Source organism: Myxocyprinus asiaticus, chromosome 15 (genome assembly GCF_019703515.2).
Source record: "Myxocyprinus asiaticus isolate MX2 ecotype Aquarium Trade chromosome 15, UBuf_Myxa_2, whole genome shotgun sequence".
NCBI classification, from domain to species: domain Eukaryota; kingdom Metazoa; phylum Chordata; class Actinopteri; order Cypriniformes; family Catostomidae; genus Myxocyprinus; species Myxocyprinus asiaticus.
In genome coordinates, this window is record NC_059358.1 from 43,536,454 (window position 1) to 43,556,342 (window position 19,889).

Sequence of the window (19,889 nt, forward strand, 5' to 3'; positions counted from 1 at the left end):
TATCCCAACCCTTATGCTAAAACCTGACCCCTAACCTTAACCCCTACTTCTAAATCTATCCATGCCTTAACCTCATTAGTAGCAAATGTGAATCTTGTGAGGATTATGCAGAACAACATGTAGTTGCACAATAAATACATTGTATTATATGTATTTTAATGTTAGTACATAGTAGTTAAAGACACCTAATATAAAATGGGACCAAACCTTTTAAAAAATAGAAGTTTATTATGTATTAAATGACAAAACAGTAGATGAACCTGAGGAGAAATTCCAGTTGGTAAATTCTGAGAAAAGCTCTTTTATTTGTAGATGCTACTTGCTTTGATATTTTGTCATCTAATGCAAATACATTCATACAAATTTTAAGTGTGGCTTCAGTGTTCTAATACATTTTTGGACCACTTTACAGTACATCAATGCGAACATATACATTTATAAATGATATGTAATTTTAATGACATAAGAACTATTTAAACTATTGTCCATAAATTATAAATGTGAATAATAGGCTAATAAAAAGACTATTTAAAATGTTTTATGCAATAATCTTCAAATAATCAACTATTCAATTACATTGTTTGCCACTTCCATATAAATTGTACATTTTGCCATAGACATTTTTTATTCTAGGGTGTATAGCTAAAAAATAATCAGTTTGGCAACTGAATGCAGAACATGTCTGCTGAAACACTGACTGCAGGGTCAGCCTCTCGCAGATAGACATCTGTCAGTTTCACGCTGTTGTCTGTACATGGATGTGGTCTTCATTCTGGTTGATCACATTTGACCTTTATGGGGTGGGGCTGGAATGCAAACACAACCTTTAACAGTGAAAGTGCACCAGAGAGACACTTCATATTCAACACATCAAACAGAAGCATCTTGTCAGAATGTTGCCTGTTCTAAAATTTACAGTAATCTAAATGCATTTACATCCTGAAAGTAATGTTGACCACTTCTCACTACTATTCACAGATATATGGACATGGAAAAATTTGGATCGTGTTGTGTTGGGACGCAAGAGAAGCATGCAGCTCAGTCACTAATCAGATTAGACAGGATTATGTCTCCTCGCTCCAGGTTTGGTAGCAACAGGTTGGACTGGGAACATGCCACAATCGGACAATCAGCTGAACAGAAAGATATTGATCTACTGAAGATTGAAACAACAGGATTCATTCATTCAGCCACTGAGACATTTTATCAAGGTATTTACCTGTTTCAATGTGTGAAAGTGAATATCTGTTAGTAGAAGCTAGACAAATTAGGTGTATGCCAACATGGACATGTTTCGCGACATGCCCTCATCCTCAAAAAACATGAACAATACACAAAGTAAAAGAAAAGACGACACTGAATTCATTAAATATACGTTATATAATTCTAATCTTTCTTAAATTCAAGAGACGTTTAAAATCCTCAATAAATTTGCATATTGTTGGGCCAATGAAGTCGTACATTTCAATGCTTGATTAGAGGGACATTCTTACTTTTGTACCATAAAAATGCAAAAACCTCTGCAAAATGAGAACAACTGATCTTGTGCATTCAGTTAAAATATTATTGTTGATGAGTGAGAGTTGTCATTATATACTTGCAATGATGTAGCACCTTTTTAACTTGTTAGAGTTACTTCACATTTAAGCCCTTGTTATTGAGATTAAATATACTACAGGAAATTAATGAGTACTGTGCCCTGAACTAAGTGTCTGTAGTGTATGAAGGTTTACTGTAAGTCTTCTAAGAATAGCTTCTTCTTTTCCTCAAAGTCACAGCGGTTGGCTGTCCTCTCTGGTGAGTCCTAAAACTCAATAATACTTAACACTATTATTATACACTTATACACGTATATAAATGCTTTTTTTAATATATACTTCACAGGCAATAGAGCACCATGTGAAATGTCCATAAAATGGCTGCATATGTCCTGTGGTCAGCAGTAGTCTGGACTTTCAAGGGCCTGTTGTGCACATGGAGGTTTTTCTGGGTGATTATGTCCTCCTCAATTATTGCCAACATTAATACACTCTATTAATAATCATCAAGCAATATCACACAAGCAAGAGGGCTGTTGTTCCGTATCGGCCGCGAGGCCACAGGTAATTACAGCTGTCCTGGGTGGTAGTTCTTCAAAATCGGTGCCTTTTACTATTTTAAAAAGGTGATTTTTAAAGATATATATATATAAGATTTTATACATTCTATCAGACAAAGAATGTCTTTATGTGTTAAAGGAATAGTTCACCCAAAAATGAAAATTCTCTCATTATTCACTTACCCTGATGCCATCTCAGATGTGTATGACTTTCTTTCTTCAGCAGAACACAAATTAAGATTTGTAGAAAAGTGTTGAAGCTCTGTAGGTCCTTATAATGTAAGTAAATGGATGCAATCAAGCTGCTGGCTTTTTGACAGTCCAAAAGTCATATTTAGGCAGCATAAAAGTAATCCACAAGACTCCAGTCAATCAATTAATGTCTTCTGAAGCAAATTGATAGGTTAGTGTAAAAAATAAATCAATAATTAATACTTTTACTTTTACACCAACATATCGCTTTGCTTCAGAAGACATTAATTGATTGATGGCATCAGGGTAAGTGAATAATGAGAGAATTTTCATTTTTGGGTGAACTATTCCTTTAATAAATGGCAGTGTGTCATATCAAGCTAAAGTATTTGTAATATATGTTGGAATAGAGCTATGCCTTTGAAAAAGTAACATAGTTGGGAGTTTCCTCTACACGAATGCACTATTTAATTGACTGAGTCTTTAAAATATGACTAGTGGTATTTTGTCTATTATGTTCTTGTTGCACTACCTAATGTTATCTGTTTGATCTGTAGGTGAGCCCATATTACACTATAAAATCTGCACCATGGACACATCAGGCAGCTGACAGTGATCAGAAACCCCAATCAAAACTCAACACAGGTAACTCTTAAAGGTGAACTGTGTAATTTTTGCAATGTTAAAACATTTTCTTCTATCCCGGCTTAATATGCAAAGACAACTATGAGTAATATATACACTCATGCCAATCGACAAACAAGACGAGAACAGACACTTGTGTGAGAGCTCGCCACACACACACCCGACACCTTAACGAAGTGACCAAACCTCAGCATAAACAAGAAGACAGCTCGCGTCCTGGGTGCATGGCGCAAAGCGAGCACAATGCGCGTCCGTGGACGCAAGAGACTGACATGTATTATTGACGCAAGTGCATACAGCCAAGAAGACACAAGCGTGATGCACCCACGTCATAACAAACAGAAGAGCGCGTGGCAGGGAATACAACAGAAGCCGCACGCTCACACAGATACAGACATGGGCGGATAATGCTGCAACCATGTCAGACCAAAACCCAGACTGACAGAGAGACAGTGACAAATTTCACCTAAAAACTGTAAAACTTTGACAGCATTTGTGGCATAATGCAATAAAATAGCTTACTTACTTACTTAATGAGCCCTATTTTAAGAGTGCTAAGTGCAGTGCAATGCTTTAAATCATAAGCGCAAAGTCAATGTGCATGGCTATGAAGTTTTGATATTTCGTGCAAGCATGCGCTAAGTCTAGACGCAAGTGGGTTTGGCGAAATTTCGCACGCAAAGCGCTAATGGGCTGGATCAAGTGCCATTTAATTCAGAGTTTCTTCTCCAGCACCCGCGGTGGCCTATTATTTAGTCTGTTCCCTCAAGCACCAGCGATTTCCCTGCCTCTGCTTTTGATATTCCCCCTTCTGGTCATTAATTTTTTATCATAAGTTTTATGCCTGTTTCTAGTCAATCACGACCATGAGGAGGTTACCCCATGTGACTCTACCCTCCCTAGCAGCCGGGCCAATTTGGTTGCTTTGGAGACCTGGCTGGAGTCACACAGCACACCCTGGATTCGAACTCACGACTCCAGGGGTGGTAGTTAGCGTCTTTACTCGCTGAGATACCCAGGCCCCAGTAGATGGTGCTATTAAGTAAAGCCCAATTACAATTTTGAATTACAAATATTGACAATCTGTTCCCATTATGTATTTTTTTATGCCCCTCCCGAAAATGTTTTGAAACGAGAAAGTGTAGTGTCTGAACAACACTTACAAACACAACTTCTCCCCTTCACTCTGTTCAAATAACAATATTACATGCTTATGTACTGATTTCCCTAATCAAATGAAAACATGCTGGTTTGTTTCTCTTTTACATGGGTAAATAAACACATAATTGCATTAAATGCTTGTGGAAGTCCATACGCCACAGCCAGCGTTATTTTAAATATTTTTTTCTGGTATCTTCTCACATGACCAACCTGTTCAGGCACCCGAAGAACTTGAGAAACAACGATAATTAACCTTAACCTGGGATTATTTCACTGTGTGTTTTATAGAAGGTTGAAAACGCTAAATATTTATACCGCCACGGCTGCGCGGGAACACACAAGTCCAGAAAAATAACTAACAGATGGCTGATGATCAAATTTATTATTTGTTAGCTAATGTTAGCCCTGCTGCTAAATATTTGACAGCTTATTTATGTTAATTGTTTAACTAAATGTACAGTTAATAAGAAGTTAACTGTCAATACAGATCATTATTTTGATTAAATTACAATCAGTTAAACTAATTATTTTCTGTGGTTTTAGTCTACAATTTAAGAATTTGAGACAATGATTTTGATATGAATTACACCATCGTCTGAATTTCTACATTTAATTATGACATTCACGTTGACGTCCCCCAAATCAACAAATCGCACCCAGGTGTAAAGTTATAACCAGTATTAAAACTGCTAAACCCCATCATCTGGTAGCCACCGTAACGCTAATAATGTGGCTATACCTTTAAAACTGTGTGTGTTTAAGCATTTGTGGACTGGCCACATTCACTTCCATTTTAAGTGCCTGACTGCAATCATGATTTTTGCTTTTTTTTTCTAAATAAACGAGGAACGAATCTAAATCATTTTTTTGAGGTAACATTAATAGTTTTGTAACAACATTTCACCACAAATGCTGTTGATTTAGCTTAACCTGTATACAATCTGGAACATTCCTTGAAATTCCTAATGTACTATTAAGTCATGTCATTACCTGTCCAGTAGATGGCAGTATTGCTTCTTTGAAGAAGAAGTCACCATATCACATGCTATACATATCACACACACACACACACACACACACACACACACACACACACACACACACACACACACACACATACAATATATATATATATGTTTATGTGAGATTGACTGTGTCCATTTTTCTATAAAATCTGTTTTTAGTAAAAATACTAAAATAAATCTGTAGTTGCCCATGATGTCAAACATCACGATGGAACAAATGTAAATGCAGACTCTGGGAAGAAGGCCAGATCAGAGAAACGTGTCCATCATGGGCGCACCAGCGCCCTGCACAAGAGACTGCTGATGGCTGAAGGAGAGATTCAGGATCTGAAGGCTGAAATCGCTAATCAGAGAGCGTCATGGGAGATGCGCTTCATTGAGCTGCAAAGGCGACAGCATGATCTGAGAGAGCAGGTGTGTGGGGTTAAATACATTTGCTTTGAAGGCAGATCTTAGGTAGATTTTCTGTCACAACTAGATTTAAAGGAATAGTTCTTCTAATAAAAAATGTGGTCTCTTATTTGCTCAGCCTCATGTCGTTCCAAACCTTTTTTTCTTTTTCTCTTCTGTGAAACACAAAAGGAGAAAGTTTGCATAACGTACTGGTCGCTCTGTTCCATGCTATTAGAATGAACGGGGACTGAAGCTTTCAAGTTTCAAAAAGGATGCAAAAACACTAACAATTGGTACACATGCTCTATATTTCAAGCCTTCTGAAGTCATACAACAGCTTAGTCCAAGAAACAGACTGAAATTTAAATTGTTATTCACTGATAATTTTCAACGAGCTGTTTACTCGAGAACCTCTGCAACCAGATCATTGAGTCAGTCATGTCAAATCATGTACAAATCATATCACCAACATGTAGAAGTATTCATTTGTATTTTAATTTTAAGTAGTGTTAAAGGAAATATTAAGAGTGGAAATAGGAAATCGGATGGGAAAAAGAGTGCGACAAAACACGCATTCAGGGTCGCTAGGAAAACAGTACACAGCCACACACCGTCTTTACACCCCACACCACTGCAGCAACATCTATTGGTTCATTTGTCATATATTTCAATGGTTTCACCAGGCTACTGGGGTGCAAATAGTTGCACTGTGTGGCAGATGCTATTTACAGGGTTATTATTTGCAGGGTGCAAATAGAATACTCTGTATATTTAATTAGCCAGATATTGGTGAGTTGTGCGTGGATGCCGCGGAGAATAGCGTGAAGCCTCCACACGCGCTAGGTCCCCGCAGTAATGCGCTCAACAAGCTACGTGAAAAGATGCGCGGTTTGACGGTCTCAGACGCGGAGGCAACTGAGATTCGTCCTCCGCCACCCTGATTGAGGCGAGTCACTACGCCACCACGAGGACTTAGAGTGCATTGGGAATTGGGCTTTCCAAATTGGGGAGAAAAGGGGAGAAAAATATAAGGAAAAAAATTGCCAGATATTGCTCTGTGTGGAGTAAAATTTGCTCGCAAGCCATAATGTTGTCTGATCTGAGCTCAAGTCGCTCTTTTGAGTCAGTTCTTTTTAATGATTCAGTCAAATCGGTTGAAATAATTCATAAGTTGATCAATCCGAATCAAAATGCTTTTTAGAAATTCTTATCCAGTAATAACAAACCACTGGAAAGTTCATAGAATAGTCATGAAAAATTATATTATATATTTTATAAACTGTATATATTAGTATAGATATATATTATTTTATTTTATTTTATTTTGGTCACGACGTGTTGCTGCTTCTGCTTTCTACTTAAGGAAATGAAATATCCACAGATGTTTGTTCATGCAATATAGAAGTCATCGGCAGTACATCTGTAGTTTTCAGCTAGTGATATTGGTTGATAGAATAAGGTCATACTGAATAAAAGATTAAGTTCTTTGTACATTGAATGAGTTAGTTTAAGTGTGAATTTGAAAACATTAAGTAAATTCTACATTTGTACTTAATTCAAACATTTACTTGGCTCTAGCTTATAAGTAAATATTATTTATGATTGTTTATTATCTGTGCAATGTGTCATCATGTAAATCCTTAAGTAGAAAACCATGTCATATTCATTTGCTAATTTGAATAAATTGCAAATGTAAATGCAATAAGTAAATTGTACTTAAATTACTTATCTTTACTGAATGATTTGAATCATTAATGAGCTTGCATGGTTACACAGTTTTTATTAATAATTTTGTTTTCCCGTTTGGTCCCGTTGTTCCATTTTGTGAAGTTTGAAGTTTATTTTCTGCTCAAAATTACACGTTCATGATAATATATATATAAAAATATCTGTTCTTTGCTTCTGTCATTGTGTTTTGTGCACCAAGTGTTCAGGTCAGGATCTTGTTTCTGTTGCCATTAAAGCAATGTGATGTAGTTTAACAGACTACATAGCATGCATTAAGCTTCCCTGTAGAAGGCTTCCTTGTGTCATGTGGTACATGACTAAGTACATTAAAAAGCATTGAAAGGTTAGTACACATGGCTTATTTCAGGGCTACATTGCTAATGTACAAACAAATTTAATTGAAACAGAGAATTGCAAAGTAAACTTTATTTAAGAATTTCTAATTAAAGCCAATAGGATTTGTGTGTAGCATTTACTTGAAAATATGGTCTGTTAAATTTACAAGCAATTTCTGTTTGAATTTAAAACAAATGTTTCCCAGGTTTTTTTTTAAGTAAACCCCACTCCAGATGTTTTCAGCGTAGGGAATAGGGCTACAGTGTACTGTGTGTTTTAGGTTGTAGATTCAGCAGAGAGGCAGCGCTGCTGAATTACACTGCAGGTGTAATTTTCTACATCAGTGGAAAAATGCACGTTCAAGAACCGTTAACTGAACTGAAAGTCATGAAAATCGAATGGTTCAGGTAGTTAAAAAAAAATGGAACTGGTTTTAAATAAGAACTGGTTCCCGGTTCCCAAAAAATTTTCAGCCTGGTCTCCTGAAATTACGTGAGCATGACAACATTTTTGCAATTAAAAAATGACATGCTGTATAACACGTTTGGCTGCAGGTTTCCAGTGAAATGTCCAGCTGGGGGCGCCAGTAAAATGGTGTTGTATTCAGATGAGGTTTTAAGGTGAATTTTAGATTAAAAAATAAAAAATTAATTTAAAACATACCTCCCTAACCTAAAACATTTACCTGAACCTAACCATTAGTGTTTTAAAATATAAATGAGATGTTAAAAAAGACAACGCCATCAAAACCTAAACCTAACCATTAGAATTTAAAAATGCAGAAGCAAAATGAAAAATCTAATTTTTTGAAGCAACCCCATCGTTTTGTGCCGCTGCTATGACTCTGTTGTGTCATGTGTCAGCTTGAGTTCATGGCTGGACTTGATCCTCGGTCCTCTGACTATAAATCCAATGTTCTATGAGGTGAGCAACCACACAAGCTAATCATGTTGGAATAAGTGTATATTTGTAGGTGGGTCTGTAATAAAAGCATTAAAAAGTAACGTTTTTCAAAAGATGCATTAGAGTAAAAGAGTGTTTATATCATAAAATAGCATGGTCTGAGTAATGGAGAGGAAAATAAGAATTTATAAAGTCATTATCAGCCATTAAAGTCATGATTTGAGTGAAAGTCAATGAAACACACAGTTGTTGTAGCGCCTCTAGTGTTCATTTCACCAGGAAACTGCTGGGAATTGTACCTGGAGACACTTATAACAAGTTTTGCAAAAATGTATATAGAGTCACATTTTTACTATGAGACCAGGTTGACATTTTTGTGTTTGATTTTAAGGACAAGTTTGTTCAATTTTGTATGCGAACTATTTTGGGTCACCTCTTGATGTCCAGTATAAAATCTGGGCCCAGAAGCAAAACCAGTTCTGTCACTGTTTACTTGCAATACTTTGATAAAACCTTTTTATCTTGTGCTATGTGATCTTTTTAGTTGAACTCGGAGATTCTGGTAAGGTCGGGATTGCTCTACAGAGACACTGATTCCGAGGAAGTAGACGAGGTCTTCACAGAGGCTGGGTTGGAGAATGGATTTGATTGTGAGGAGAAGGAACTCAAATGTTTCAGTAAGAGCATCAGATTCCACAATAGAGCAGAATCTTCTCACTGTATCTGGTGTCTGAATGTCAAAACTTCCCTGTTGAGAGAATAAATGAAAAAAATGTATTTTCTTAAACTGACATAGGACCAAACCTTCCGACTTTCCCACAGGTGGCCTCAGACAAATACACCAGCAAAAGGGATCTGATTTGGGATTGTTTAGATATGATGTTGACCAGAGTAGCCTGTGTGGCAGTCAAACATCATGCCCATTAGCTTTCGGCTCCAGAACCACCTCTGTCATGTCTAACACCAGGTATGAAGGTTCATCTTTCATGGTGCTTCAAGCTTGGTGTTCCTGTAGCTCAACTGGTAGAAAATGGCATAAGGTGGCCTTATGACACACATACAGATAAAATGTGTACCATGTAAGCACTTAAGTTGTTTCTATCAAATGCATAAATGTCAAACTGAACATGTTCGTTCAAGCTATGCTTTGTTAAATGCACTGACTCAGCAGTGCTGTTGTTCCAGGCATTGGCTCTATTGCTTAAAGGGTTTGTTCACCCAAAAATGAAAATTCTCTCATAATTTACTCATCCTCATGCCATCCCAGATATGTATGAATTTCTTTCTTCAGCAGAACACAAACGAAGATTTTTAGAAAAATATCTCAGTTCTGTAGGTCCATACAATGCAAGTGAATGGTGACCAGCACTTTAAAGCTCCAAAAAGCACAGACAGTCATAGTAAAAGTAATCCATTCAACTCCAGTGGTTAGATTAATGTCTACTAAAGCAAAACAATCACTTTGGGAGAGAAACCAATATTTAAGTCCTTTTCACTATAATGGTTTACTTTCGGTCGATCTCCTGTGCACTCTCACAGTGAACTGATTCTCCTCAAGGACACACAATGGAGAGGGACTGGAAGTAAACATTAAATAAATCAAAACTATGTTATATTTTAGCATCTTCAAAGTGGCCCCACTTTGCCTAGATTTTGCAGAAATATACTTTTGGCATTTTCTCAACCAACTTCTTGAGGTATCACCCTGGGATGCTTTTTAAACAGTATTGAAGGAGTTCCCATCTATGTTGGGCACTTAGTGGCTGCTTTTCTTAATTATTCGGTCCAAGTCATCCATTTAAAAAACTTTTTTTTTTTAAATAACATTTTAGTTTTGTAATTAAATAAATTAATATGTTGGCACAATTATATTTTTGTCTACAAAAATAATTTCAAACGTTTAAGCATACGCCTTCAGATCAAAAGATTTTTAAGATTATGAGAAACATTTTGAACGGTAGTGTATATATATATATATATATATATATATATATATATATATATATATATATATATATATATATATATATACAGTTGTGCTCAAAAGTTTGCATACCCTTGGAGAATTGGTAATATATGTACCATTTTTAAAGAAAACAAGAGTGAGCAGGCAAAACACATTTCTTTTATTTCTTATGGGATTCATATTCAACTGTAGGTTATAACAGAATGACACAATCATAAAACAAAACATGGATACAAAGAAAAAAAATGAAATGACCCCTGTTCAAAAGTCTGCATACCCTTAGTTCTTAATACTGTGTATTGCCCCCTTTAGCATCAATGACGGTGTGCAGTCTTTTGTAATAGCTGTCTATGAGGCCCCAAATTCTTGCAGGTGGTATAGCTGCCCATTCGTCTTGGCAAAATGCCTCCAGGTCATGCAAAGTCTTTGGTCGTCTTGCATGAACCGCACGTTTGAGATCTCCCCAGAGTGGCTCAATGATATTAAGGTCAGGAGACTGTGATGGCCACTCCAGAACCTTCAACTTTTTCTGCTGTAACTACTGGAGGGTCAACTTGGCCTTGTGCTTAGGGTCATTGTCGTGCTGGAAAGTCCAAGAGCGTCCCATGCGCAGATTTCGTGCAGAAGAATGCAAATTGTCTGCCAGTATTTTCTGATAACATGCTGCATTCATCTTGCCATCAATTTTCACAAGATTCCCTGTGCCTTTAGAGTTCACACACCCCCCAAAACATCAGCGAGCCACCACCATGCTTCACAGTGGGGATGGTATTCTTTTCACTATAGGCATTGTTGACCCCTCTCCAAACACAGCGCTTATGGTTGTGACCATAAAGCTCTATTTTGGTATTGTCATATAAAAACTACACATTAGTTGTCATTATACTCAAATATTTCTCTGCAGAATGCACACAATTGATCAATCAGAAATAAGTATTCAATGAGCCATGTAATAATGAATAAAACATTTAATGATTTTTATTTCTATACAATATTAGAATGAAAATTTTTTACTGTTTTAGGTTTACATTTTGTATTTTAAATTTCAATTGGCATTGGCATTTCTATCATGAAAAAAAAAGTGACTGTGGCAACTTTTTGTAAAATTATATTATATGGTTCATTACACATTTTGTAGCAGTTCCAAGGTGAAATTTCCACTGTGTGGCACTATAAGCAAGTTAAATGTTCTCCCAAAATGATTAGTTTTTTTTTTATTTTTACTTTCTCCCCTTTTCTCCCCAATTTGGAATGCCCAATTCCAAATTGGGCATTCCAATTGGAAATGCCCAATTATAGCGACCAATTATAGCGACCACGAGGAGGTTACCCCATGTGACTCTACTCTCCCTAGCAACCGGGGCAATTTGGTTGCTTAGCAGACCTGGCTGGAGTCACTCAGCACGCCCTGGATTCGAACTCGCGACTCCAGGGGTGGTAGTCAGCGTCAATACTCACTGAGCTACCCAGGCCCCAAAAGATTAGGTTTTTAAGGTTAAGGCTCTATATTTTAAATCAACAAAATCGACCTCTCTACACTAAACCTTAAACCTCAATGCAAATGCAAGATGAAAAACACAATTGCTGAAGCAACCACGTCATTTTGTGGTGCTTCAATGACACTTTTGGACCACGTGTCGACTTGCGTGCTCTTTAGGACTCGTAACCACCCAGTCCTTTGCATCGCGAGTACAATGCTCTACCAGTTGAGCTACCACGCAATTTAATCCCTCTCGAACAACCTTGTAAATGTAGCTGTTTATGTAACACAGAAGTTAAAATTATCACCTTAAAATTCATGCGCTATAGTAAAAGTGTTTAGATGTAATAAGAGAGCATTGTGTGAGGAACAGACTGAAAAGTGTTTATGAACTGAAAATCTGACGTTTTACACATGATTTGTTTGAAAGTCAATAAAAGTCTTTAGGAACTGCGATACGCTCAACGAGCCACGTAAAAATAATTTCATGAAAAAGTAGGTACAGTAACATGTTGTTATGAAACCAGGTCGGTGCATCTAATAGACCTTTTGCAATTCCATCAAGAAACCTCTTAGGGTTTGCAAACTCCCAGTTGTGAAATCCTTTGTCAGTCCATGATACACCTCTCATCAGTTACTGTGATGTCCAACTCTATATGCCACACTTATGCTCATAACACTTCTTCCTTAAGTATAAGGTCTTGGAGGAGTGGAGGACCTCATCGAGTTTTTGTACCCCACTCCCCCCTGGACCTGAAGATTGGGCACAGGGTCCGCATCATGCTACCCTCTGGACGGACCAGCACTGGTACTTTACGCTACCTGGGCTCCATGCAGAACTCCCCTGACTTTTATCTTGGCGTGGAACTGGAGTTGGCTGATAATGGGCAATATGACGGCACCTATGAAGGACAGCGCTACTTTGACTGGTATGACAATATTTATTGCATTCAAGTGCAGTGGATGGCACCCTGCAGAAAAGGCCTGTTTAGACCAGCATGAATGTCTAGACTTAATGTCAATGGTTAGTGCTGGTTTGGTGCTGGTCTACCTAGTGGAATAGCGTAACCAACCGTAATTTTCTATTTGAACTTGAAAAATTACTTTTGTTGGTTTAACCTTATGTAGTCAGGTCTATTCAGTCATTGTAAATCATATTTTTGACTGGAGTAAAACCTGTTAAATTTTACCACATGAAGCAAATTTTTTTTTGTATTACCTGACAAAACACTATACATTAATGTTGCGTTTGTTAATGGTTTATAAAGGGGTTTACAAATGCATTATATATCATTGATATGCGGTTATAATAACATAAATGAAAGGGTGACTTTCATGCAAAACTTGCCAAATAGGATTTTAACTTACATGTTATAAATGTTTAATAATTACTTATTCATACTTATAAACCATGAATTAGCATATTTTTTATTAATATGTCACAATGCAGCAAAAAACAGACTATTATAGTGAGATTAAAAGGAGGAATTATTTCATTTTGTGTTTCTGTTCATGACTGTAATGTCTTGACTCACTTTCCTTGTCAAGTTGATGTGAAAAGAATGGTGCTACTCCGAGTGCTGTCCCAACTTACCTAGTCCTAGTTACCTAAAGTCCTCTACAAAAACACTTTTCAGCTCTTCATGCTCATTCACAGCATATATCATATAATAAAGCCTGATGACCATTAAACCATACTGAACTTTATGTACATAGGTTACTAATGTTGGCAACTCCTTAATAAATAAATAAATGCTCTACATGTGTCCACTTTACATTAAGATAGATTTTCATAAGTAACTAATATTGAATAAGTGTTATTAAGCATTTTATAACATGTCAGGTAAAATGACTCACTATTTGGAAAGTATTGCATGAAAGTTTCCCTTTTTATTCATGTTGTAATAACCTCGTACCAATTAATAATAATGCATTTGTAAATGAGTTATTGGTTATTAATGAACCCATTTATAAACTGTTAACATAGGTCACATTATTGTAGTGTTACCAAATAAAGTAATACAGTGCATGCTGTTTAACAGCAAAACTTAGTTGATGTTAGTTGAGCAAGAAAGTCTTGCTGGTTAGCTATAGTTAGGAAGTTTTGTGGTAACAATCCAGCATGCCAGTAAACAAAACACAACATATGCTGTCTTTTCAGTGGGGTGTTGCTACTGGATATTTCAAAGTTCATTTTCCATAAGGATATTGATGTTATTTATCAATTGTACCATTTTGAAAGTTTATGGTGAATTTTTAAAGGTACAGCATCTACAACACTTGTTTATCTGATATTTATTTTCTCTTTTCCCGCTTTCTCCTCAGTCAACCTGGACATGGAGCATTTATAGCATTCAGTAAATTGCTAATGGCTTGGGAATAGACACTTTAACACAGTCCGGCGCACTAGTGAAGACTTTGTAGGGCACTTAAGGGCATTCTCACAACAATTTGCTGCATGGATTCACTTGTGGATCCTTTAACTCTACTAGTAGAACTATAACTACTTACTGGCAAATTGGTTACCTTGCATGTTATCTTACATGGTTGGCTACTTTGTATGCAGTGATAACAAACCAAAAATGGTTGGGAAAGAATGAGATTTTAGATGTTGAATCTCTATTCACATGCTTTGTATGTTATGGTGACCTACTGTTACCTGTTAGTAAGCCTATATGGAATCTGCTTTATCTCTTTTTTTTTTTTTTTTTTTTTTTTAACTGACAATAAAGAAAGTTTATTTGGAAGTTCTTTGGAAGTTTCGAAAAAATGTTAAATGGTGCTGAACATATTATCAAATTAGCTGAAATATTTACAAACGAGAAGCAGATAAGGACTGGTTTTGAAATTCTTTGGAAATCTGTGAAGCTTTCTGCATTAGTGTTCACAAATTCCACATATTCATCTGTCTGTTACCCAAACCTGCTAATGCATATGAAAGAAACTTCCTTTTAAATTGCTATTAAGTTGATAAAACTGACTGAAACAGCAATATATGTCAATTATCAGTCATGTTCACCACTGATGCTTTGACCATTTGAATGATTCCTGGATTAAACTCAAATACCACATATTTATCACATGAGACCGCTCAAGTGTGCTATATAATGAACTGTGCACTCCAGGACACAGTTTTCAAGAGACTGTATCTGTATATCGAAGAATGTGTTCTGATGTTCCAGGAAAGAGTCTGGACTGCTACATGACACCTTCTCTCGGAAATCATCAAGATCATGTTAAAACATGTTATCTAACAAACAGATTGCTCAAAGCTAAAATATGATGTTAACAAATGTTTGTTAACATGTTAACAAAGTTGAGTGACTTGTTTATATAAATTCACAAGAAAACCCTTGTGATCACATCACCCACAAGTTGTTTTTTTGGCCTGTTTAATTTATTTTTGTTGCCAACTTCCTTTTAGGGAAAAAGGAAATCACATTCCTATGGATTAAGTCAAGGAAATAAATAATGATCACCTGATTTACATTTGAGATGCTTTGCATTTTCATAAGTCGCTGTTTTGCCACATGCCAACTTCCTTCTTCTGTGTAGAGACAAATAGACAGAGAAGCAAGTTTTTTTATATATAAAAATAATTTATCAACAAATTATGACATTTTGCAATTACAGATTTTAACTATAAAAAATAAAAAGTTGAGTGAACTTAAAAAAAGTAAAGCACGTGATGCTCTGAGAGTGGTGAGACGTGTTCTGCGGAGCTCCTAGTTATTTAGCTCAAATTATTTTAAAACAGTAATCTAGCCCTTTTTAAAATTGTGCAGAGCTGTGAAGTGAGTGGTCAGGATGTCCCTTGACACATTTTGGACACAACTATTGGATCCATCAAGCAAATAAGCCCAAAGAGCGACACGGCAAAACAAGAACGCGATTAATGAGCAAGATGGCGGCAAGATGGCGATAGCTCGTCAGGCTCAACTGTTCCTAATGAAGCAACGCTGCCGGGGGACGTAGTTAACTGCATAGTTGAAAAATTTCAACCATGCTTGACAAGAAGTTGCAGGTGATTCATGACCCTATCTCAGAAATATCTGGCAAGTTGGACAATATGATTCAAAGAGTTGTAGAGGCTGAAAAGAGAAACTCTGACCTCGAGGAGAACCAAGCAAACAGCTCAACGCGCCTCACTGCTATCGAATCATCTCTGCAAAGACCCTAGATTGCATGGAGGACTTTAAAAATAGAAGTCGTGTCAGGACATCAGAATTGTTGGCCTCAGCGAGGGCACTGAGGGGAGCGATACTGTATCTTTCTTTGATACTTGGATACCGACTACTTTAAATATGAATGTTAAGGGCAGACGGATTAAGCTAGAACATGCACATCACACTGGACCTCGGAGGAGAAGTGAGGGGGAACATCCGAGACCTGTGCTTGTATGACTGCACACATACAGAGATAAAAGACAAATACTAGACGCATGATTGACATTTTTATTGAGGGGAAGAAAGTATCATTTTTTCAAGACTTCTCGGTTGGTGTACAGAAGAATAGAGCGGAGACGGTGGAAGCTCGGAGATGACTACGAGAGGCAGGAGTGAAATACGGCTTTGTTTACCCTGCTACCATAAAAGTGCTCAACGCAGCTGGGAAAGACACCTACCTGTCTATGTCTGAGGAGGTGTTCGCCTTTGTGGAGTCAATTCAGCAACACTAATAATTCCCCGCAGGTACTCTTGGATAGATGTGTACTGTGCAAGGTACTATTTAATATAATGTGCAACTAATGCTAAAGACGACTATAATACATTTCCATTTCTTTTTGATTGTTGAGGAGTAACGCTGGCACAGCATGTTTAATACATGACTTATAAGAAAATTGTTTTCGCACCACAAAGCTGTGAGTATGTGACTCCCACTGTTTTACCTCTCTACCCCTTGTTTCTCTGGCTGCTCTTCAGTTGGTGAATGTGAGAGGTTCACAGATTCAGTGTTTTTTGTGTTTTCTTTTTATTATATTTCTCATTTGTAATTGGGATTTTATCTGCAAGTCGGTTCCACTCCTGCACAGTTCATTTTATATGCAGGATGTTTTTTTTGTGTGTTTCACATGGAAAAGAATTGGTCTGGTATTTCTCATTTCAGAAGGAGTCAGCGTTTTGAGGTTTATTATTCAATATTTTATATTGTTTTTTGTTTAGTTTTTTCTTATAAGTGGTGTGTGCATTCATGTTCAAACAATACAACTAGCGCTTGTATATCTTATATACATACCTGATACCAATGAGTAGTATTTTTAATATCAGTATAAGGGTAAGTACATGGAATGTAAATGGGGTCAATAACATTGTCAAGCGGAAGATCCTAAATATTTTAAGAAGAGACAAAATTCATATTGCATTTCTACAAGAGACCCATTTGAATGATTTAGAACACCAGAAATTTGGCAGAGATTGGGTAGGCCAACTTTATTATTCATTCTTTTCTACTAAGAAATGTGCCGTAATAATCCTTTTACACAAAAATTTACCATTTCAGTTACAGACAAGTTACTCTGATGAAGAAGGCAGTGCGGTTATAATAAAGGGTTTGGTGTACGGTGAAGAGGTTGTGATAGCAAACATATATGCTCCAAATTAATATGATGGTGATTACTTTGCGCAAAGTAAAGTGTGTTACTTTGCATAACACACTTAGATTGTTATAATGTGATACTGGGAGGTGACTTTAATTGCTACTTTAATCCAGTTATGGATAAATTACCAGCAGTTGATATAGCTCCAAAAATTGCTAACATTATCAACGCCTCCTGTCAGGAACTTGGCCTGGTTGATACCTGGAGATTTTTAAACCCAACAGCTAAAACCTTCACATTTTATTCTCATGCTCATCAAACAGCCTCAAGAATTGATTACACATTTTTCTCAAATCACATGATTAGTCTGGCTGATAAATCTGAAATAGGCCCTATAACTTTATCAGATCATGCACCTGCCACTGTATCTATGTCGCCACCCCGGCCCAGTTACTGGTCTCTAATAAGGAAGCTTAATCCCATCCATTTCTTAGATGAGAAGTTTATTAATTACTTAAATGAACAGTCAAATAAATACTTCCAATGCAATGACATAAGCGGTACTGATCCTAGAATGGAATGGGAAGTTTATAAGGCCTATGTTGGAGGAGTGATAATAGCATACACTAGTAAAAAGAAAAAGGATTTATTATCTGAACAATTGAAATTAGAAAAGAAGCTAGAAAAACAATTTTAGTCTTTAAAATCAGACCAACTTCTTGTTGAAATTAAATCTCTAAGGGCTCAGTTAAACAATCTATTAACCAGAAAGGCAGACAATGATATATTATTCGCAAGGCAAAGATTTTTTGAGATGTGTAACATACCTAACCGCCTTCTCACAAGATTAGTTAAAAATGCACCTGCTAAAGGTTATATTTCAGCAATTAAGGACACTAATGGTTCCAGAATCTTAGAAAATCAAAGAATAAATGAGAGATTTAGACAGTTTTATGAAGAACTATATAGCTCAAATGTTGACGCACAAAGTATTCTGGAAAATACATTCTTTATCAAATCAATCAAATCAAATCACTTTATTGTCACACAGCCATATACACAAGTGCAATGGTGTGTGAAATTCTTGGGTGCAGTTCCGATCAACATAGCAGTCGTGACAGTGATGAGACATATACCAATTTACAATAACATCAAATTAACACAACACAATTTAAACATCTGATATACACATAATTACACTCAACAATATACAAATAATAACATACACTGTACAGTATACAATACACACTATATAGATAAACATTATTCAATAAAAATGAAAAATAAAAATATATAAAAAAGTATATATAGTAGTAAATATATAATGTACAGTATTGTACTGTATTGACATTCAGGCTGTCAGTTGATAGTCAGTTGTTAAGAGCGAATATAATATAATAATAATATAATTTATGACAGTCCGGTGTGAGATATAAGAGTAAGGGTAATAACTCTTTAGAGATCTCCCCATTCCTAGAATAAGTACTAAACAACAGAAAACTCTGGAGGCTCCCATTTCTCTGTTGGAGTTGAAAGGCTCTATAAGCTCTCTTCAGTCAGGAAAATCTCCTGGGCCTGACGGATACCCAGTAGAATTTTTTTTTTTTTAATTATGGAAGACAAAATAGAAACTTATCTTCTGAAAGCCCTTAACAAATCATTTCAAGTGTCTATACTTCCTAATCAAATGAATGTATCTAACATCACTGCAATACACAAGAAGGGAAAAGATCCGGAGGAATGCAGCTTGTACAGACCAATTAACGTGTTAAATGTTGATCTAAAGGTCCTGGCTAAAATCCTAGCTAGACGTCTTGAGAATGTGATCCCAGATATTATTTACCCGGACCAAACAGGATTTATAAAAGGGCGGCACTCCTATGGGAACACTAGATGAATGCTTAATATTATTTGCCACCTTGAACATAGTTCCACACCCAGTCTATTGCTGGTGATGGATACTGAAAAAGCATTCGATAGGGTGGAGTGGGGCTACATGTTTGATGTTATGACCAGGTTTAGGATTGGTGAAAACTTCATAAAATGGGTCAGATTACTTTATACTTCACCTACTGCCACCATATTAACTAATGGCATTGTTTCTGAGTCTTTTAGGCTGTGTCAGGGGTGTCCACTGTCGCCTTTACTATTCGCCATGGCTATAGAAACCTTAGCAATTTATATTAGACATAACCCAAAAATTTGCGGTGTTTGTATCGGTAGTAGACAGCAAAAAAATAATACTTTATGCTGACGATATTCTATTAACTATAACAGATCCGGAAGCTTCATTACCTGTGTTAACTGATTGAATAAACAATTTGGAGCTATGTCTGGATATAAAGTTAATTTCCATAAATCAGAAATGATGCCATTGGGAACACATAAAAGGTCTGAGCCTAATTTTATAAAACCATTTAAGTGGT

General features: G+C 36.4%; 1 protein-coding gene across 3 annotated transcripts; it reads left to right on the forward strand.

The window, feature by feature from the left end:
• The first annotated feature begins 1,072 nt into the window (after positions 1-1,072).
• LOC127452540 (uncharacterized) lies at positions 1,073-15,403 on the forward strand. Of its 3 annotated transcripts, none has more exons than XM_051718063.1 (9): positions 1,073-1,211; positions 1,773-1,797; positions 1,885-1,990; positions 2,848-2,935; positions 5,306-5,535; positions 9,026-9,158; positions 9,304-9,448; positions 12,620-12,856; positions 14,253-15,403. In XM_051718063.1, the coding sequence occupies exons 3-9, from the start codon at positions 1,916-1,918 to the stop codon at positions 14,308-14,310; spliced, it is 966 nt and encodes a 321-aa protein (XP_051574023.1). In that variant the 5' UTR covers positions 1,073-1,211; positions 1,773-1,797; positions 1,885-1,915; the 3' UTR covers positions 14,311-15,403. The 3 variants fall into 3 exon arrangements, with proteins under 3 accessions (XP_051574023.1, XP_051574025.1, XP_051574024.1); XM_051718065.1 differs by having other exon boundaries at positions 5,351-5,535; XM_051718064.1 differs by having other exon boundaries at positions 1,112-1,211; positions 1,779-1,797.
• The last annotated feature ends 4,486 nt before the right edge of the window (positions 15,404-19,889 follow it).

Excerpts from the sequence above, each read along its gene's own strand:
- LOC127452540 (XM_051718063.1), top strand. The coding sequence starts at position 1,916 with ATGGCTGCATATGTCCTGTGGTCAGCAGTAGTCTGGACTTTCAAGGGC. Across the intron at positions 2,936-5,305 it reads CCAATCAAAACTCAACACAG|TTGCCCATGATGTCAAACAT; the intron begins GTAACTCTTAAA and ends ATAAATCTGTAG. Across the intron at positions 9,159-9,303 it reads GAAGGAACTCAAATGTTTCA|GTGGCCTCAGACAAATACAC; the intron begins GTAAGAGCATCA and ends ACTTTCCCACAG.